A 17831-nucleotide genomic window follows, 5' to 3' on the forward strand; every position below is an offset into this window, starting at 1 on the left:
TAAGCCAAATACGACCAAACGAACATGCTAATTATCGAAGACTCACAAGCCCCTACTTGTTAGATCAAACTTAAATAAAGAAACTAGCACAACTATTAGAGAGACTCTTACACATACTTTCCCTATCTTTTTTAATTATCGTTATGGTACTCTCGCAGATCAATTTTTTTATTTGATTAGGTTTGTGAAATATTAGCAATATTTAGATCTCTAAATAAGTTTATTATAAAAATAGATTCAACGATTATCTAAGGATACTAATATTGTACCATAAATATTAATATATTCTTGTATATATTTGATTAAAGTTGAGTATATTTAACTTTTCAGGAAGTGAGAACGATAGTTAAAAAGAGACGAAAGGAGTATCTTAAACGCTTAGCTCAAAAAAGGCACCGTCGAGAAAGTTGAATCAGTATTACTAGCCCGGCTGTCTCATTTCTTTTCTTAAACTAAGTTTGTTTATTAACAGGATTTACTTTAAAAATTATTAATATTTATGACATCGAATAAGTATAGTATAAAAATATATTTTATAGTGTATTTAATAATACTTAAATTTTATTTTTTTCTATACATTTAATATAAATTTTTTCTATACAATTAATATAAAAAATTCAAATTACTCTCTCCAAGTTTGTCCCATGTTCGAATAACCCTTGAACTAACATTTAGTTCAATTTACTCCCTCAATTATTTTAGTTAGTTCAATTTACATCTGAAAAATATTTTTCTTTTTTTTTCTTTATGTACAAATTTGATATTAAAATTCAAGTTATATAAAAATAACAAATCCTATTAAGGTGTAAAATAGATGAACTTAAATACTTGAGGAGAATAATCAAACATTAGGTTAGGGGATTATGGGGACAAATGTCAAACTTGAAAGGAGCAATTTAGAATTTTTCCTTTAATATATGCACGGAGTTGTAGAGTTGTCTCAACTCCCAAGCGAAGAACATCACTCAATGTCTCAATCAAACACTCAGCCCGGCCGACAGGGTCGCTCTTGTCCTTCGGCTGTGTGGCATTTTGCGTGTGCCGTTGACAGTTGACTAAGTTCTATATTTCAGTTACAGCTTGACAATCCAGTTGTCTTTGCAATCCAGTTTTGATATTATAGGATTTAAAAAATGACATGGGGAGGTAAAATGATTCATGTGCCAGTATTTATAAGAGATAATTCCTATAAAAAATCGGTTATGAGACTTTGTTTTTTAGAATTACACAACACAACGTAGACGCCTACCATTTTGTGTGTGTGTGTGTGTGTGGGTGGGGTGGGGGGGGGGGGGGGGGGGGGGGCGGATGTCGGAGGAGGAAGTATTTAATATATGCCTTTTATCTTCTTATATCTTTACAAAAGTTCCAGAGTTACTCAAAAGACTGTTGGAGTTCGAATTTTAGAATATACCACCATCTGTCCTAAATTATAGGTTATTTTGCCTTTCTAGATATGTAGTTTTATTTTTTACGAAAACTAGATATGTAGCTTTTGATACACATATAGATATATGATATGTCTAGATACATATAAATATTGTGTATCTAAAAAAATCAAAATTACCTATAAATTGGAATGGAGAAAGTATAACAATGGACACCTCCCGTAAGCTTGGGTTGTTCCTTGTATTTCTTACTTTATTCCGAATCAAGAGGCAAAAGACCCCTTCCATGCCCTCTATCCACTCGCTTAATACTGTTCACCTCCCAAAAAGTGCATGTCGAACAAACTTACAAAGTGGCATGTGGAACTTTGTGCATTTTCCCGATTTTACATCATTTACACACTTGTTCGGTATCTTTTAATTGTGCAAAAACTATTTAGCGATAGCCTCAACAAGTTTGTTTCAGGCTTTCAGCCCGCAGGATTGTTGATATCATAGCTCCTCTGCTGCTCTGTGCTCTCTCGTGAAAAATGGTCATTTTATGTACATTATAATTAACCACCTCCTACATGTTTTTTAGAAATATTGAGAGGCACCCTAGGAAGTCCCATTCGAATGGATCCAACCACGTAGACTTTCTCCAAATAATGGCGTGCTACGAATCAATTTACGATGACTCGCCGGCGCCAAAACATTGTCATTCCCAGTTTCCACCCATTATTTTTAGCACTTATCCAATAGGCTAAGCGCCAATAGATATATTGCTATTGCTACCAGCAGCTCACACACCTCACATCACCTGCCGCCACAGAGTTACTGATGCGGCATCGCAGTCCATCCTTGTTCCTTGTATAGTTCCCACAGCCAGCCGACATGCCCGCAGCTGCCGGTGAGCGTGGTGCGCCACAGCTGACAGCCCCACTGGGTTGCCAACTTGCCATGGATGTTGATATCCTGAAGCATATCCGCAGGAAACGTGCATGTACTTGAACAACTTGGACAATTGGATTGGATTGGATGAAGTCGTCCGTATCGTTTGTAGGTATCAGAAAGAGATGTACCACAGAGGATGCCCCGCAGTGCTGAATAATCCTGTCCATTTTAGAGTACATGAACGGAGAAAGAATATACACATTCCTCCGGCAGAAACTCATAATCACTAAACATTCCTCCAGCGAGTCCTGGAGGTGCTATCATATTCCCCACCCGCTCTGATCACCTTGCACGGTGTCCGGGTTCTCACAGAAAAGATTCCTAGCTCTAAGTTCATTGCACTAAAGGAACATGCCAAGTCCAAGACGCAGATTTTTCACTGTGATGCTCTCTATACAAAAGGGTTTCCAGTTGATACAGTGCCCACAGGTATATTCCTAGATCGACAAAACCAATATCAGCAGATAGCCTGAATAACGATACCTGGTTTATACTAAAGCATGCAGCAGAGGGGAGCAACTTACCGCAACGAAGAGTTCGGGCCCTGCTCGAGAAGGCACGGTAGTCCACCTGAATATGCACAGGTTGTTCCAGTCATGTCCGGTGGTTTTGATGTGAAGTTGTGAACGGTAGAAATATAATCATTGATAGATCCAGGAGAGCATACCATGTGACGCTGATGGAACATAAGCACAAGAACTGCTGGGGAACCATCTTTCAGGTAAACCATCAAGGAAAGCTGGCAGATCTGGACTAGGCAAGGCCTCTTGCAATGAACTTACGTCCATGAACTGCAAAAGATTGGAGCATGTCAGAAAGTTGATAGCAAGTATAGTCCAGGATGTCGGTGGCAAGTTGACCATGCTGGCCATCACTTGATACAGACTGCAGGTCGGGAGTCGGGAATAGGACTGAATTTTAAGGTTAGGTAATGATTTGTTCTACAGCACCGAATAGACTATCAGCCATAATTGAAACAGCATCGCAGATTACTTGGTTGACTGGAATACAGTCGACTCCTACAAGTACATGATTATAATTATTATCTAATCTAGGTTACAGCCAAATCTGCTTATGTACTCTGTAGTAGTGTAGTACTCAGACATGGGTAAATGGCTAGTCCAAGTAAAATAGAACTCTGAAAATTGACCGGACTTCATGAGCCACCATCAATTGAGATATTGTATGATTCAATCATGAACTTTCTAAATTTATATGCTATCAGACCTCTGACAATATGATGCTTTTGCTGATGTCACATGACTATGACATCCTTGATGTTGAAAACATATATCAACAGTGTTCTAGACTGTTATGGATTTGCAGATTCTATCAGGCATAGCACTTATAGCTTTGCACAGCAGCGGAATGCTTTAGGCTATATTAATGATGCATTATACAGTTTGCAAGATTCTACTGGTTACAGGAGCCATCTAGAGGAACCCATTTGCGGAAGGTTATCAATCAAAGAAAAACTTTATCAATGGAAGGAAGAAATGGCATTAGGATACCAGATCAGGAGTCCCCAACTGAGTGTCAAATGGAAGATCAAATGGATTTAATGGCATCTGCTTAGTAGAGGGTCCACCCTGTAAACAAGAGTAATGTATAAACCCTAAATAAATCTTGATAGAAACTGTATACCAAAAGCTAAATGGCATAGGAACTACAGAAGCCATATCACTGAATGGAAGATACCAGAGATGGCTCTGCGGAAGCAGCAATCAATGTATTAGGTGACAATTCACCCATGAATACCATATGGGAATCATCATCACAAGATTCCTACATGGAAGGAAATATCCTTAGTACTGGATTATTCATACCATACAAAAACGGAAGAGGAAAAAGGTATACCTTTGAAACTACAGAGCACATAAATGGATTGCTGGTTGAAAGGGAAATGCTTACTACATTGCCGTGGTCTTCAATTCGCGGCTTAGCAAAAACGACCTCATTAGCATCATCAAATGAATGCCAAAGCTGCAAATAAATAACAACCACAGTAAGAGTTAGAAGCAAAAATAACCTAACAAAATTTCAACAGCCAAAAAGTAACTCCCTTATTCATGTTTACCCACCTGAGAACTATTTCTGTCTATTGGTCTTTTAGGCTCTTGCAATCTAGAAGTCATTAATGATAGGTCTCCCTTGACAGTGTACTGGGTGCTGGAGGCATCGAAAGTACTCCAAGGCTGGAGAGGAACGAGGAAGAGAAAGTTAACAATTGAAACAAAGGTATGAAGCACAAGACAGTTTATCGCAGAACTTGATAAATGATAGTGTCACTAGCCTATTCAGAAAAGCAAATGATTTCAAATATTCAAAAAAGTGTGCCATATTTTACAAGGAGCAAACTTCATTTTATTGTGAACAAATGTTGACTCAAAATAGATAATTTTCCTTACCTGAGAACTGCCTGTATCAAGAGATGTAGCAGTAGACTGATTCTGATTGGTAACTGAAGTATCATCCTTAGAGCTCTGAAACCATGTTAGCTCATCATTTGATTCAAATGAAAACAAATCACGATTCTCAGCCTGTTTATCAATGCTTGTGGCAGCAACATAAGAAAGCCCAGTGAGTGCAGGTTGCTTTTGTTCTGGAGATGTATCAAATGTAGCCCACCCAGCATTGTCCATTGACGAAGCTGCTGGTATCACTTTATCAGCAGATGGAGTTTCAGTAAGCATGTTTGAAAATAGATCAACAGATTGATCCATGGTAGTTACATTATGTTCCTGAGTAGCTTCGAAATCTTGATTTGGAGCACTAATATCATCAGAGAAGACTATGAAACTTGGAGCAGCGGAATTTGTGGATTTTTCAGTTCTTTGAACATTATCATCCTCAAAAATAAAATCAAATAAGCTTGACTTGCCTGATTTAAGAGAGACAGAATCTATGTTTCCTGCTGATACAGTTCTCTGCAAAAGAGACTAGAATATTTATTTAATGCGATAGAAATGAGAGTTGATGGTTTTGAAAAAAAGATATTTCTACCCACCTGTAAACTAGTGAGTCCACAAGAACTCTGTACATTTGATTGATCTTGTAGCACAGGGGGACTGAAACATACATTATCAGGAAAATTAGGTGATTGTGGTGCAGATTTAACTGTATCACCCGTGCTTGACCCTGAGCAGTTAGAAGTCCTCGATCCACAACTCTCACCAGTAAATCCATCCTGAGACATTCTCTCACGCAAGCTATGTGAACTGTAAGAATATCCAGAAATCTTCCCCTCACGCCCCCTATCTGAACCAGGCTTCCTACTTAGAAATGCAGATTGCTTGCCATTGTGCCTCTCTTCATACTGGCAATCATAAGGTGGGCTCTGTGAAAATGAATGGTAGGAACTTGGCCTTCTATGCTCTTGTTCATGGGCCTTTTGGTTCTGCAAAGATGTAATATAATTTACTTCAGAAAGATGCATTGCTGCAAGATATGCTAGGATAGGTACATTACAAGAAGGCTTTACTTAATGAATAAAACATAAGTGAACTCTAATCACAAGTACACCTCCTTAAGTATTCAGTGACATCTACAGATACAGCAGCAGGCTTGCTGAAGCCACTCAACCGACGAAGGACAATTTTCAGGCAGGATAACAACTAGAATTCGAGGACCGCACATAGTGCGGTTGGCAACGACGCCAGGTGCGCGTCCACGCCCGCCTGCGTTCGAGTCTCAGCTCACACAGGTGCTCACCGGGGCTTTGTTCCCATTTTCAACAGTCTCCACTTGGACTGGTTGAGACTGGTTCAAGCGTGTGCCTCTCCCGCGTGATGCTACAATCGGATCGTTCCGTCGCCAACGAAATCAGAGGATTTCGGTGATCTCAATAAGGACGCGGTCTTCAGATCTGAGTGTAGTTGTAGGTTTGTTTTTACACGGGTGGTATGAGTTGTGTGCGTGTGTGTTGTGTGGACGTGCGTGTGTACGAACAGATGCTACAGCTGTACCAAGATGAGAGGCAATAAAAAAACAACTAGAATTCTAAGATTCATCCAAATTTACCTGTTTATCTCTTGGAGGCCTTTCAGAAAATCTACCACCAGCATACCTTCTCTCCACATAGACAGCTTTTATGAATTCCCTAAGACTGCCAATGTTGCTGCAACAACAGGTTATAGTCAGAGCATGTGCTTGACAAGTAAAAGACACACACATAAAAGTGGTTGGATTACTCATTACCTGCTATCAGGTAGCCTCATTTTCTGGGTATCAAAGTCCTTCAGGAATGATTCCTTGGCACGCTGTATCAATCAGCTGAAGTGTTACCACATGAACCAAAAGGGCATCCCCTAGCCTCAAAAAACAACAAACTCAGTGGATGTCTTCACCTGGTTCCCACCCTTCTGGAGAGCCTCGACCTCTTGTGTGCTGAACGTTGACATAGAGACGGATTTCACACGGTGCGTGAACTCTCGGCTACAAGTGCATCGATCAGTGTGTTAGGATAATAGTACTAGAAGAGATCAAAACATCAGCATGTGCAAATCCGACTAGTTAAGTCATCTTCTGCAGAACTTTGTTCCCTTATCTAAAAAAACTTGAATTCGAAAGTTTTGACACAGCAACATCTATTCGCATTACGGTGGCAAAAGAATGCATTAAACCTTCAACTCCACAAGCTTTGGCGCTGAACTGAAACCATCAAGTACCGCCGACTAGAATGTATCGCTGTTTGGATAAACGCGCATGGCGCATTGCATATCCCATTCCAGCAAACGTGACTGAATAACAAGAGAGCAATGCTGATAACAACATACGTGCACGGAATCCAGTAGCAGGCGCGGAAAAAAATGGCAAGGCAGCACTCACTGGATGCCGCTGCAGGAGACGCAGACGAAGGTCCAGAAGCTGGTGCACACGTACTGCGGCCCCTGGATCAGAAGTCACAGACGCACAAGCACAGGCCGGCAAAGTGAGCAAACATTGAGCACCGCCAGCGTATCAGAAGCTGCGGGCCACATCGAACAGTGCGGAAAAGGAGCACTTACGAGCCCGTTGCAGTTGACGCATCTGCGGTTGGGCGGCAGCTTGAGGAGCCCCCGCACGATCCGCTCGTTCCTCTCCTCCTCCTTCCTCGACGCGGCCGCCATCGCTCACTATCAGAGCGGCCACTCCACCGCCCCCCCTCTCCCGGAATCGAGCGCGGGGCACCGCCGGCGAGCTCCGAGCGATTTCCGCGAACGAAGAGTGGACGCCGGAATCGGAGGGAGCAGGGCGCTCCCGTGAAATTGGTGCGGTTCTTTTGTAGCGGGAGGAGAGCAGAGGGCAGCAGAAGCGAGGCGTGGGCGTGGCGGAATGGTGGGAGAGAGTGGACTGGCGACTGGCGTCGTGCCTGTCCGTCTGCGGGCTCGGCGTTGGTTTGCGCTTGGTTTCTTCCGTTTCGAACAGGGCTACCGCTGTCGCTGTGCGAGTGTGCGTGAGGGGGATTTGGGGATGGCCGGACGCCCGGACGCCCGGACCGGACATAGGAGGAGACCGGGTGACCTGTACTGTACGTTGGTAGCTGCAACGGCTTAATTTTTTAAACAAGGTTTTTACGCCCCTAAACCAAACTGCCCGTGATGTTTGTTGTACATACAAGGCCAAGCATACCCTTTTCTCAATTCTTTCAGCACGTTCGGCTGGCGTTGATACGATTGTATACGATCGTGAGTTATTACCGCTGGCTGGTTTGGTATGAGAGAAAAATACTGTTCTAGCTGAAAATTTACGATAGTTTACGTCCAAGCGAATAGAGCGTTTACTGGAAAAGAAAAAAAAATTCCGCATCAATACTACTATGGGCGTGTTTAGATCCAAATTTTTTTGGGTTTTGGCTACTGTACCACTTTCGTTTGTATTTGCTAATTGTTCAAAAGTTTCGTTTCGCGATTTCTCACCCAACTGTGCAATTAGTTTTTTTTCGTATATATTTAGTACTCCATGCATGTGCCGCAAGATTCGATGTGACGAGTACTGCGTAAAATTTTTTGGAACTAAACGGGGCCTATGTATGGATCTGGGATGACCAATAATGGAACTGGACCGGACACAAGGAGCTTGTGAACATCATGGAAAACAGCAATGACAACGCTCCGGGGATCTTGCTTCCCGCCTTCGCCTCAAACTACGGCCAAACGCGGCAAACCTGTCTCATCTTCGGTTCTTCCTTCCACCGTTCGCATTCACAGCAAACTGTCCAGCAGGCTGTGACCGAAACGTAGAATTTCTCCTTGTGCTCATCTCTCCGAGCGCCCAAGCGACACAGTTAGCCTAGAAAATATAATCTGCTGATCCGGCCAAAAGGCCGGCTCCCCCAGAACGCGTGAGACTGGCGAGAGGCGGATTTGTGGCTGTTCGTTTGGCTGTGGCTTGTCGTGAACGATCGTAAATTTTCAGTCGAAACAGTATTTTTCTCTCACACAAACCAGTCAACAGTACTTTTCACGAACCAGCAACGATACAAACCAGCTAACCGAACAGGCTGGTTGTTGAACAGCTAGGCCAAAATGCGGCAGCTGCTGGATCCCTTGTTAGGTGGGCGGCCGGAGGGCGTGGGCGCGGGGCGCTGTTGGGTTTGAACTGGCATGGCACCACAGATACGATTATTTCGCAACCACCAGTGTCATCCGGATTACCGGAAGGTGCAACCACACGCATGCATGATCCATCTGCCTGTTCGCTTGATCGTAAACGATTGTAAATTTTTAACCAAGAACAGTGTTTTTCTCTTACACCAAATCAGTCAGCAATAAATAATCCATGATACGATACGGCCTCCCGAACAGGCTGCAAATCCGTGGACCCAAAGGGCATGGCATGGTCCTCTTCCTCTCCTCGCTCGCTGGTACTACTAGCTAGATCGAATCTCAGCTGAGCTGGTATCAAACCTACTACCATCGGACATTGGGCATGGAGTTAGGCCCTCAGATTCATGCTCTTGCTCTCGTCCTTTTTATTTTCGATAATACTCTGGCCCGAGCATCCGACGCTTCAAAATACCATACGGACTCCAGGCTATCCCACAGGCAACAACAACCACTCATTTCTAATTAATTCTTATCCACTCATTTTTAGCCTTCACCAACACCGTGCTCCTGCCCTACCTCTTTCTTCAAACTCGCATCCATATGCTCCACTCTAGCCCACCGCGCCACACCCCATCGCTGGCCACGCCCGCGCCCTATTCCCTGCCACGCCCACTCCACCTCGCGCCATCGCAGTCATGGCGTCACCGGGCCACCACCAACCCGGTGCCACCAGTAAGAGGTCGTTGTTGTCCGGGACATCGTCTACTACGGTCAACCGAAGACACCATGGTAGGAAAGAAAGTCCTGTAGCGGAGGTGTATGCTGGGTCGTTGTTCTTGACGTCCCCCTAACCCGAGCTTGTGTTGGCTACCACAGTTCCCTACTAGGTAGGCCGTGGCCACACGGACGAACGTTGTGTTTCAAATGTTTCAGTCTTTTATTTTAAGTGTTTCATCTGGGTGTTGCAAAAGTAAATATCGGATGTTGCATATGCTGCGATAACAAAATACTCATGTTGCAAGCTTATGTTTCAAGTATTTCAGGTTGTTCAGACGTGCGTTGCAAATGTTTCATCTGGATGTTTTAAAAATAGATCTTGGTGTTGTACATGTTGCAATGGGCTACACACGTATGTTTCAGACGTATGTTTCAAATGTTTCATTTGTCGTCAAATATATATTGTAAATGTTTCATTTGGATGTTTCAAAAGTAGATTTAGTGTTACACATATTGCAATGACGCCGGTGGCTGGCCACCACCTTCTCCTTGTCTGCGAACTCCCTGATCAACGCTACGGCGCGTCCTGTCGTGGTCACCGGTAGCTTTGACGCCCAGTCGAGGGAGACTAGGGCTGGATATCGAGCCAGCTCGGCTCGGCTCGGTTCAGCTCGAGCTGGCTCATTAGGCTAACGAGCCAGCTCAGCTCAGCTCGTTAATATTACGAGCTAGAGGCGTAGCTCAGCTCGGCTCGTTAGCGAGCTCGAGCTGGCTTGTTTAACTCGTGAGCTACTAAAAAAATATGACACACATGTTTATAATGTTTATGCTACATTAAGTTTAGAAGGTCACGTCTACTATTATGCAACCATACATGATTAATACATATCAGGTTCATCAAAAGTATCAACTATGCAACATAGTTGGTCCATCCATGATCCATGCAGTTCCAGTATACTTCCTAGTTGCTTGCCACCACAGACTTAGGAAAAGTCCATAAATTCAATATTAGCATCATCATCTTCTCCCTGAAAAATAATCCATAAATCAACATTTAAGTACCACGACAATTATAAAATCAAAATCCATATGAAACAGCTGAAAATAAGGATTACATACCAATAGAATATGTTGACATTTCTAGTTCAGTATCATTATCTTTTGGATTCATGGTCGTGGACTGATAGGCCTCAGCTCGTGAGCAGCCTGTGAGCTGGCCCGAGCTGGATCATTAAAACAGTGAGCTAGACTTCTAGCTCAGCTCGTGAAAAAGTTAAAATGAGCCGAGCTGAGCCGACCACGAGTCGAGTAAGTTGACGAGCCGCGAGTATTTTGTGCAGCCCTAACGGAGATGCAGCGAGTGCGAGAAGCGGCGAGAGTGCACGCAAGGAAGCGGAGAGAGCATGGGCGTCGTAGAGCAGCGGGCACGGGTGTCCGGGCGCTAGCCATACCGTTTTATTTGTTGGACAACATTTTGTAAGAGGAGGGTCCATAATTGGTGTTTGGTTTTGGGCCATCCCAGAAAATTCAAGCCCAAAATGGACTATCCGGCCTGGCCTTCGTTCGGCCCTTTCAGGCTGTAAATGGGCTCAGGCTCACCTCTTCTTTGCACAGAGGAAACGAAGGGTCCAGAACGATTACCGACCACGGTCGCAAGCAGCACAATGCATCGGCAGCAGAGCCACGGTAGCACGCGTCGGCCTCCGGTGCGAAGCGGCGCGCCGGTCACGTACGTGTTACGTGTCACTGGTTCCTGTCTGCCTACATGAACCCACGTGTCCGTCCTTGCGGTGGTACGTGTCCCGCTCTCATTTCTCAGGACAGGGTATTTATCTACACGGCGCTTGCTCACTACGGAGTAGTGTGCTGCGACGCTTCAAACCCAGTAACACGATCTAGTAGCTCAGAGACCAGGCGAAACAAAACAAACACTACTGCGTTTCGTGAGAAGCCGAGACTAGAGAGAGAGGCTACACCGAGTCACCGACCCACCGCCATGGCATCGAGGCAGAACACGCGTGAGGCGCGCGCCGAGGCCGACGCGCGGCGCGCCGTGGAGGAGCTGGCGCGGGCGCGGGACGAGCACCTCGAGAAGGCGGAGTTGAACGCCCGCTCGGCCGCGGACGAGATCGCGCGCTCCCGCGCCGACCGCGGTGGCACCGGCGCCGGCGCCGGTGCCGGCATCCTGGAGAGCGTGCAGGAGGGCGCCAGGTCCTTAGCCAGCTCCGTGGGCCGCACCTTCGGCGGCGCCAAGGACGCGGCGGTGGAGAAGACGTCGCAGACGTCGCAGGCCACGGGCGAGAAGCTCGGCGAGTACAAGGACTACACCGCCGAGAAGGCCCGGGAGACCAAGGACAGCGTCGCGCAGAAGACGAGCGAGACCGCGGAGGCGACCAAGAACAAGCTCGGGGAGTACAAGGACGCGGCGGCCGGGAAGGCGCGGGAGGCCGTGGACACCACCGCCGAGAAGGCGAGGCAGGCCAAGGACGCTACCAAGCAGAAGGCCCAGGAGACGATGGGCGCCACCGCCGACAAGGCGAGGGAGGCCAAGGACGTGACCAGGCAGAAGGCGAGCGAGTACACGGAAGCTAGCAGGGAGGCCGCGCAGGAGGCCAGGGACAGGACCCGGGCCACAGCGCAGACCGCCGCCGACAAGGCAAGGGAGACGTCCAGCACTCAGGACACCGATAAGTATGATGTCCTGCCGTATAGTAACAGTTAAATCTAGTGATCGAATGATTGTTAATCGTGTAATTTAAATGCACGCAGGGGGCAGGGACAAGGTCTGCTGGGGGCGCTGGGGAACGTGACTGGCGCGATCAAGGAGAAGCTGACGCTGGGGCAAGGCCAGCAGCAGCACGTCGACGTCCGGCTGGGCGGCGAGGACGAGCGCGCGGCGAAGGAGCGCGCAGCGGAGAAGGCGGCGTCGGTGTACTTCGAGGAGAAGGACCGGCTGATGCGGCAGCGCGCGGAGGAGCGGGTAGACCAGTGCGTGGAGGGGTGCGCCGGCTCGTCCTGCGTGCACCGCCAGGGGAAGATGTGATTGCGTGGCGCACGCCCCCGCCGCTACGTGCCGCGCCTTCCTGTGCCGTCCCTGCATGCGCGTTGGGCGATACAAATAACTGTTACACTAGTAGCCTTCCGTGATGTTTAGTTCTGTGCCCTTATGGCTATATGTTTATTTTCGCTCCTTCTGTACATTACCGAGCACTTTGGTACTCCTAGTCCTAAGACTCCGTTTGGATGGGAACAGCCCTGCTTTTGCACTGTAGCAGTGACTCGTTTTTCTCTTACCTCTATAAATACTTACCACTTAAATAAAACTACTAGAAAGTCTAGAACAGTGAAATGCACTACGTCCATAAAGTTGTCTGTGGCTGTTATACATAGGTTTCAAAAGTAAAGTTGTCCGTGGGTGTTGAATGGTTTTCAAAAGTTTCAAAATGGTATTTATTTTTTTTGGATCCTAAGGTTAAAGGTTAGTTCAGGCCTTATCCAAGGTCCAAAAGGCTGCTTATTCGATCCAGTTTTAAAATGGTGTTTTTTTATCCAAGGTCCAAACGGGTGCTTATTCGATCCAGTTTTAAAATGGTGTTTTTAGGTCCAAGTTCAAACGGGCGCTTATCCGACCCACTCTTATCCAGGTCCAAACGGGATTTTATTTGACCCAGCTTCAAAATGGTGTTTTTAGGTCCCGGTCCAAACGGACGCTTATCCGATCCAGTTTCAAAATGGTATTTTTAGGTCTCTAAGTTAGTTCGGATCTCATTCAGGTTCGTTCTCAGAGATAGGATGTGAAAATGCTTTTGTGCAACATATTGAGGAAAATCCTTCTCATATATATTTGTTCTTTGTATTATCGAGACCTCAGGTGTACATTCTGGAGGTATCATATTTTTTAGGAAAGACTTAGGCATTGAGAATCTGACAGCAAAACTATCCTTTGTACTCTATGCTATGTATACTCATAATCTTTGCATGAGACTGAGGTTTTAGGAGGAGGAAAAAAAAGTTACACTAGTAGATAATACAAATTGTTCAATGGTGAGAATATGGACACAACCTTTCAGTTAGATGACTCTTTTGATGACATCAATAGGTGCTTTGTGCGGAGAATCCAAGAATCTGAGGTCAGAGAAGCGTTGAAAAGGATGAAATGAGGTAAGACGATGGGACCGGATGGTATCCTAATCGAGGTGTGGAGATGCCTCGGGGACATAGCTATAGTATGGTTAACCAAGCTGTTCAACCATATTTTTCGATCGAACAAGATGCCTGATGAGTGGAGGAGAAGTATATTGGTACCGATCTACAAGAATAAAGGAGATATTCAAAGTTGTACAAATTACCGGGGAATTAAGTTGATGAGCCATACTATGAAGCTATGGGAGAGTTATCGAGCATCGCTTGAGAGTAATAACGCGGGTCTCTATGAACCAATTTGGTTTCATGCCCGAAAGGTCAACCATGGAAGCTATTTTCTTAATAAGATAAGTTATGGAGCGGTATAGGGAGAAGAAGAAAGACTTACACATGATTTTTATTGACTTGGAGAAGACTTATGATAAAATACCAAGGAATGTTATGTGGTGGGCTTTGGACAAACATAAAGTCCCAACAAAGTACGTTGGGCTCATTAAGGACAAGTACAGCAATGTTGTGACTAGAGTTCGAATAAGTGATGGAGACACGGATGACGTCCCGATTAGGATAGGACTACATCAAGGGTCAGCTTTGAGCCCTTATTTGTTTGCTTTAGTGATGGATGAGGTCACAAGGGACATACAAGGAGACATCCCTTGGTGTATGCTTTTCGCGGACGATGTAGTGCTAGTTGATGAAAGTCGGACATGAGTGAATCAGAAACTGGAGTTATGGCGGAAGACTTTGGAGTCCAAAGGTTTTAGACTTAGTAGAACTAAAACTGAGTATATGAGATGTGACTTCGGCACTACTACTCGGGAGGAGAAAGATGTTAGTTTGGAAGGTCAAGTAGTGCCTAGGAAGGATACCTTTTGATATTTAGGATCAATGCTACAGAGGGGCGGGGATATTGATGAAGATGTTAGCCATAGAATCAAAGCAGGGTGGATGAAGTGGCGGCAAGCGTCTGATGTCCTATGTGACAAAAGGGTACCACAGAAGCTAAAAGGCAAGTTTTATAGGACGATGATTAGACCTGCTATGTTGTATGGTGCAGAATGTTGGCCTACGAAAAGACGACATATTCAACAGCTAAGTGTCGTGGAAATGCGTATGTTGCGTTGGATTTGAGGTCATACAAGAAGGGATCGAGTTCGGAACGATGATATACGTGAGAGATTAGGGGTAGCGCCAATTGAAGAAAAGCTTATCCAACACCGGTTGAGATGGTTTAGACATGTGCAACGGAGACCTCCAGATGCACCGGTGCGTAGTGGAATCCTAAGTCAGGATAGTAACGTGAAGAGAGACAGAGGAAGACCGAAGTTGACTTGGGTAGAGGCAATAAAAGGAGACTTGAAAGGATGGAATATACCCAAAGACTTAGTCTTAGATAGGAGTGCTTGGAAGACAGCTATTCACGTGCCTGAACCTTGATTGCTTCTGTTGGGTTTCAACTCTAGCCTACCCCAGCTTGTTTGGGACTTAAAGGCTTTGTTGTTGTTGTTGTTGTTGTTGTAGTAGTAGATAATACAAATATACACTCAGATATTTGTGAAAAAAGACAACCTTACTACCATCCTAGGAGATGATTCAAATTGAATTGAATGAATATATTACGAGCCTATCATTTGAATCATTTGAATTGTTAACTTGCATGCCTCAATTTTTTTTTTCTATATGTGGTTTTTAGTTCTATAGGAGTGCTTAGCTCTCTTTGTATGTATCTTGGACTTGGAATTGGAAAATTGAAGACTGAAGTCTACCTAATGCAGGGAAGGCAAGATCGAGGAGTAATAAAGCACTAGGGCACATGCTTATTGAAAGATACAACCACGCCACTGCTCTCTGTCAGGCTATGAGGAAGCGGTGGGTTATACAATCAGAAAAGGATCTCCAACATTCTGGGCCACACTGCGGGTAGTGTTAGTAATAGTGTTCTACAAGCTGGAGAGAGTATGTCTCACTGCAGGCTTTGTTGAGTCTGTGAAACGGTTTATGGAGTTTGTGTTCCTGATGAGGCAACATATGGTGCTCCATCAGATGAGAAAGAAGAGCAATCTTGTTCAATGGCCTGCGCAGCTCATTTTTTTTTTTTTTGCCATAGTCGACTTGTTGAAAAGCTTGGTGCAAGTACAACCTGATCGCTCCTAGATGACATCGATCATGCATCAAGCTATAAGTAGGAAGGCCAGCAGCTGCAAAGCTTTAAAATGAAGGTGGTTAGACTATCTCCAACGATAAGAAGGCAAACACGAGACCTATTTCATGACTTGAGTCACGTACAGAAAAAGGGTCATGAACCCAAAACCTTCCTTCTCCAACAGTGATGCCGCTTGCTCCTCCGTCTTCGTCTTCCCCGTGGCCGGCCACCAAGTTGCAAGCTCCGGCGCGAGATCCGGCGAGGCGCGCGGCCCCTTCGCGCGGACGAGCCCCTCCACTGAAGAACAGCGATGCTGCAAATAAAGAACAGAAAAGAATGCACGAACCGAAGACAGAGAACGGCGGACACAAAATCAACCAAAAATCAGTCAAATCACAATGATTCGTTCCCAAACTTTGCACAGGCCATCACAAGGAAGTTGTCGAGCTACTCCTACAAGATCATGGCTCAAACCAACCTCAATCTCTGGGAAAAACAGATCATGGCCAAGAACACGAAAAAGTCCCCAAAAACAAAATTCAAAATTCAAGCCGAATTCGTGAGGGATTTGGAGGGGGATCATATCAAAGATGCTCCCTAAGGTCCTAGCAACATTTCCCCTCAACCAATTCCACGAGATTCGGGCTCAAACACGAAGAACAAAAAATCCCCCAAAAAGGGCTCCGAAAATAGGAAAAAGAAAAACGCACGGGAATCAAAGATTTAGCACGAAATTAGACAACAGGCACAGCTAAATCATGAACGCATCATCTTTACAAGGCTCTCTCACCTGGCCCATACCCACTCCCTGTATAAATGAGTAGCCAGCAGACCCCGCCCAAGGCAGCAAGCAAAGCACAGCAGCAGCTCTCCAGCCTCTCTTGTCCTAACCAAAGGCTAGCTCGAGACTGCACTGCACACCGACAGCAGCAGCAACGCGACGAGCCAAGGTGAGAGTAGACCAGAGTAGAGTGGTCGATTGAGATGAAGAGCCAGAGGCAGAGCAGTGGGGGCAGTTTGGCCGCGTGCGCCGCGGGGAGGCGAACACGCACACGCACAGCAGTGGCGGCGACGGCGGCGGGGGATGCAAGCTGGAGAGGAAGGACGTGGAGAAGAACCGTAGGCCGCACATGAAGAGCTCCCTCCGCTGCGCGGTCACGCCGGACTCCCGCTCCTGCCTTGCCTCCTTCACGCCGTCGCGCCGCTGAGATATGGGTCAAGGAGAGAGGACGCTTTTTTGCGTTTCCTTTGGCCCGGTTGCCAAAATGTGTCGCGCGGATGGGTCAGCTGTTGGAGCGGGTAATTGATAGGCAAAGTACTGTGTGAGACTTATTTTTAGGTTTGGGTACCGCCGTTGGAGTCAGTCTTAGCAAAGCGGAAAAAATGTTGCCGATGAACTAGCACATATTTTCATTATATTGTGTTCACTACCAAAATGGAATTTTCCTAGTGTTTTTAATTAGTAATAAAACACTATCACTAGTCATGCACATGGAAATCCTCACTATGAGACATTTAGTAGGGAAAGTTTATACTAAAAATTAAATACTAAAACACTAGAAGAAGCCTACCTCACTGGGTGAAGTCCAAGATTCTAGTTGTGGATGTTTTGCCCCAATTGCACGTTATGGTTCAGTCCGAACTCAACATGCTCTATATATATTATATAAATTGTTGCTCGTAGGCCGTAGCGAGCGAGCACAGAGCACAAGGGACACCAAATGGTCTAGTCTGGATCGAGGCCGGGGAAAAGGATTGGGCAGTCCCGAGCGCCGCCAGCGATGACGACGGCGCTCAGTCCACGGCGGTGGCTAGAGGATGAGTTTGAGTGGGTCGTCGGGGCAGCAGGCGCCTGTCCCGTCGCAGTCCAGGAGGTCGCTGGGGACATCATGGAGTGAGGTGTGAGGTTGTTGCGTGCGCATGCGGGGCGGCGGCAGCAGTAGGGTCAGGGCGGATGAGGACCAGAAGCATCGGCTGCCT

At 45.7% G+C, this 17831-nt stretch overlaps 2 protein-coding genes across 3 annotated transcripts; one reads left to right on the forward strand and one right to left on the reverse strand.

The window, feature by feature from the left end:
• Window positions 1–2030: 2030 nt before the first annotated feature.
• LOC136499951 (probable ADP-ribosylation factor GTPase-activating protein AGD14) lies at window positions 2031–7762 on the reverse strand. Of its 2 annotated transcripts, none has more exons than XM_066495432.1 (14): window positions 7328–7762; window positions 7149–7210; window positions 6668–6755; window positions 6519–6580; window positions 6342–6438; window positions 5329–5718; window positions 4730–5248; window positions 4403–4516; window positions 4233–4304; window positions 4020–4106; window positions 3833–3910; window positions 2989–3112; window positions 2846–2891; window positions 2031–2758 (listed from the first exon to the last, which is right to left on the reverse strand). In XM_066495432.1, exons 1-14 carry the CDS (start codon window positions 7427–7429, stop codon window positions 2713–2715), a joined length of 1887 nt encoding a protein of 628 aa, XP_066351529.1. In that variant the 5' UTR covers window positions 7430–7762; the 3' UTR covers window positions 2031–2712. The 2 variants fall into 2 exon arrangements, with proteins under 2 accessions (XP_066351529.1, XP_066351527.1); XM_066495430.1 differs by having other exon boundaries at window positions 4179–4304.
• Window positions 7763–11459: 3697 nt separating this feature from the next.
• Window positions 11460–12803, forward strand: LOC136499961 (late embryogenesis abundant protein 1-like). The gene is made up of 2 exons (XM_066495436.1): window positions 11460–12256; window positions 12335–12803. The coding sequence occupies exons 1-2, from the start codon at window positions 11562–11564 to the stop codon at window positions 12606–12608; spliced, it is 969 nt and encodes a 322-aa protein (XP_066351533.1). The 5' UTR covers window positions 11460–11561; the 3' UTR covers window positions 12609–12803.
• Window positions 12804–17831: the final 5028 nt, after the last annotated feature.

The sequence above is a fragment of the Miscanthus floridulus genome, chromosome 1 (assembly GCF_019320115.1).
Source record: "Miscanthus floridulus cultivar M001 chromosome 1, ASM1932011v1, whole genome shotgun sequence".
NCBI lineage: Eukaryota > Viridiplantae > Streptophyta > Magnoliopsida > Poales > Poaceae > Miscanthus > Miscanthus floridulus.

Excerpts from the sequence above, each read along its gene's own strand:
- LOC136499951 (XM_066495430.1), bottom strand. The coding sequence starts at position 7,429 with ATGGCGGCCGCGTCGAGGAAGGAGGAGGAGAGGAACGAGCGGATCGTG. Across the intron at positions 4,305-4,402 it reads TAGACAGAAATAGTTCTCAG|CTTTGGCATTCATTTGATGA; the intron begins GTGGGTAAACAT and ends ATTTATTTGCAG. Across the intron at positions 2,759-2,845 it reads GGCCCGAACTCTTCGTTGCG|GAATATACCTGTGGGCACTG; the intron begins GTAAGTTGCTCC and ends TTGTCGATCTAG.
- LOC136499961 (XM_066495436.1), top strand. The coding sequence starts at position 11,562 with ATGGCATCGAGGCAGAACACGCGTGAGGCGCGCGCCGAGGCCGACGCG. Across the intron at positions 12,257-12,334 it reads AGCACTCAGGACACCGATAA|GGGGCAGGGACAAGGTCTGC; the intron begins GTATGATGTCCT and ends AAATGCACGCAG.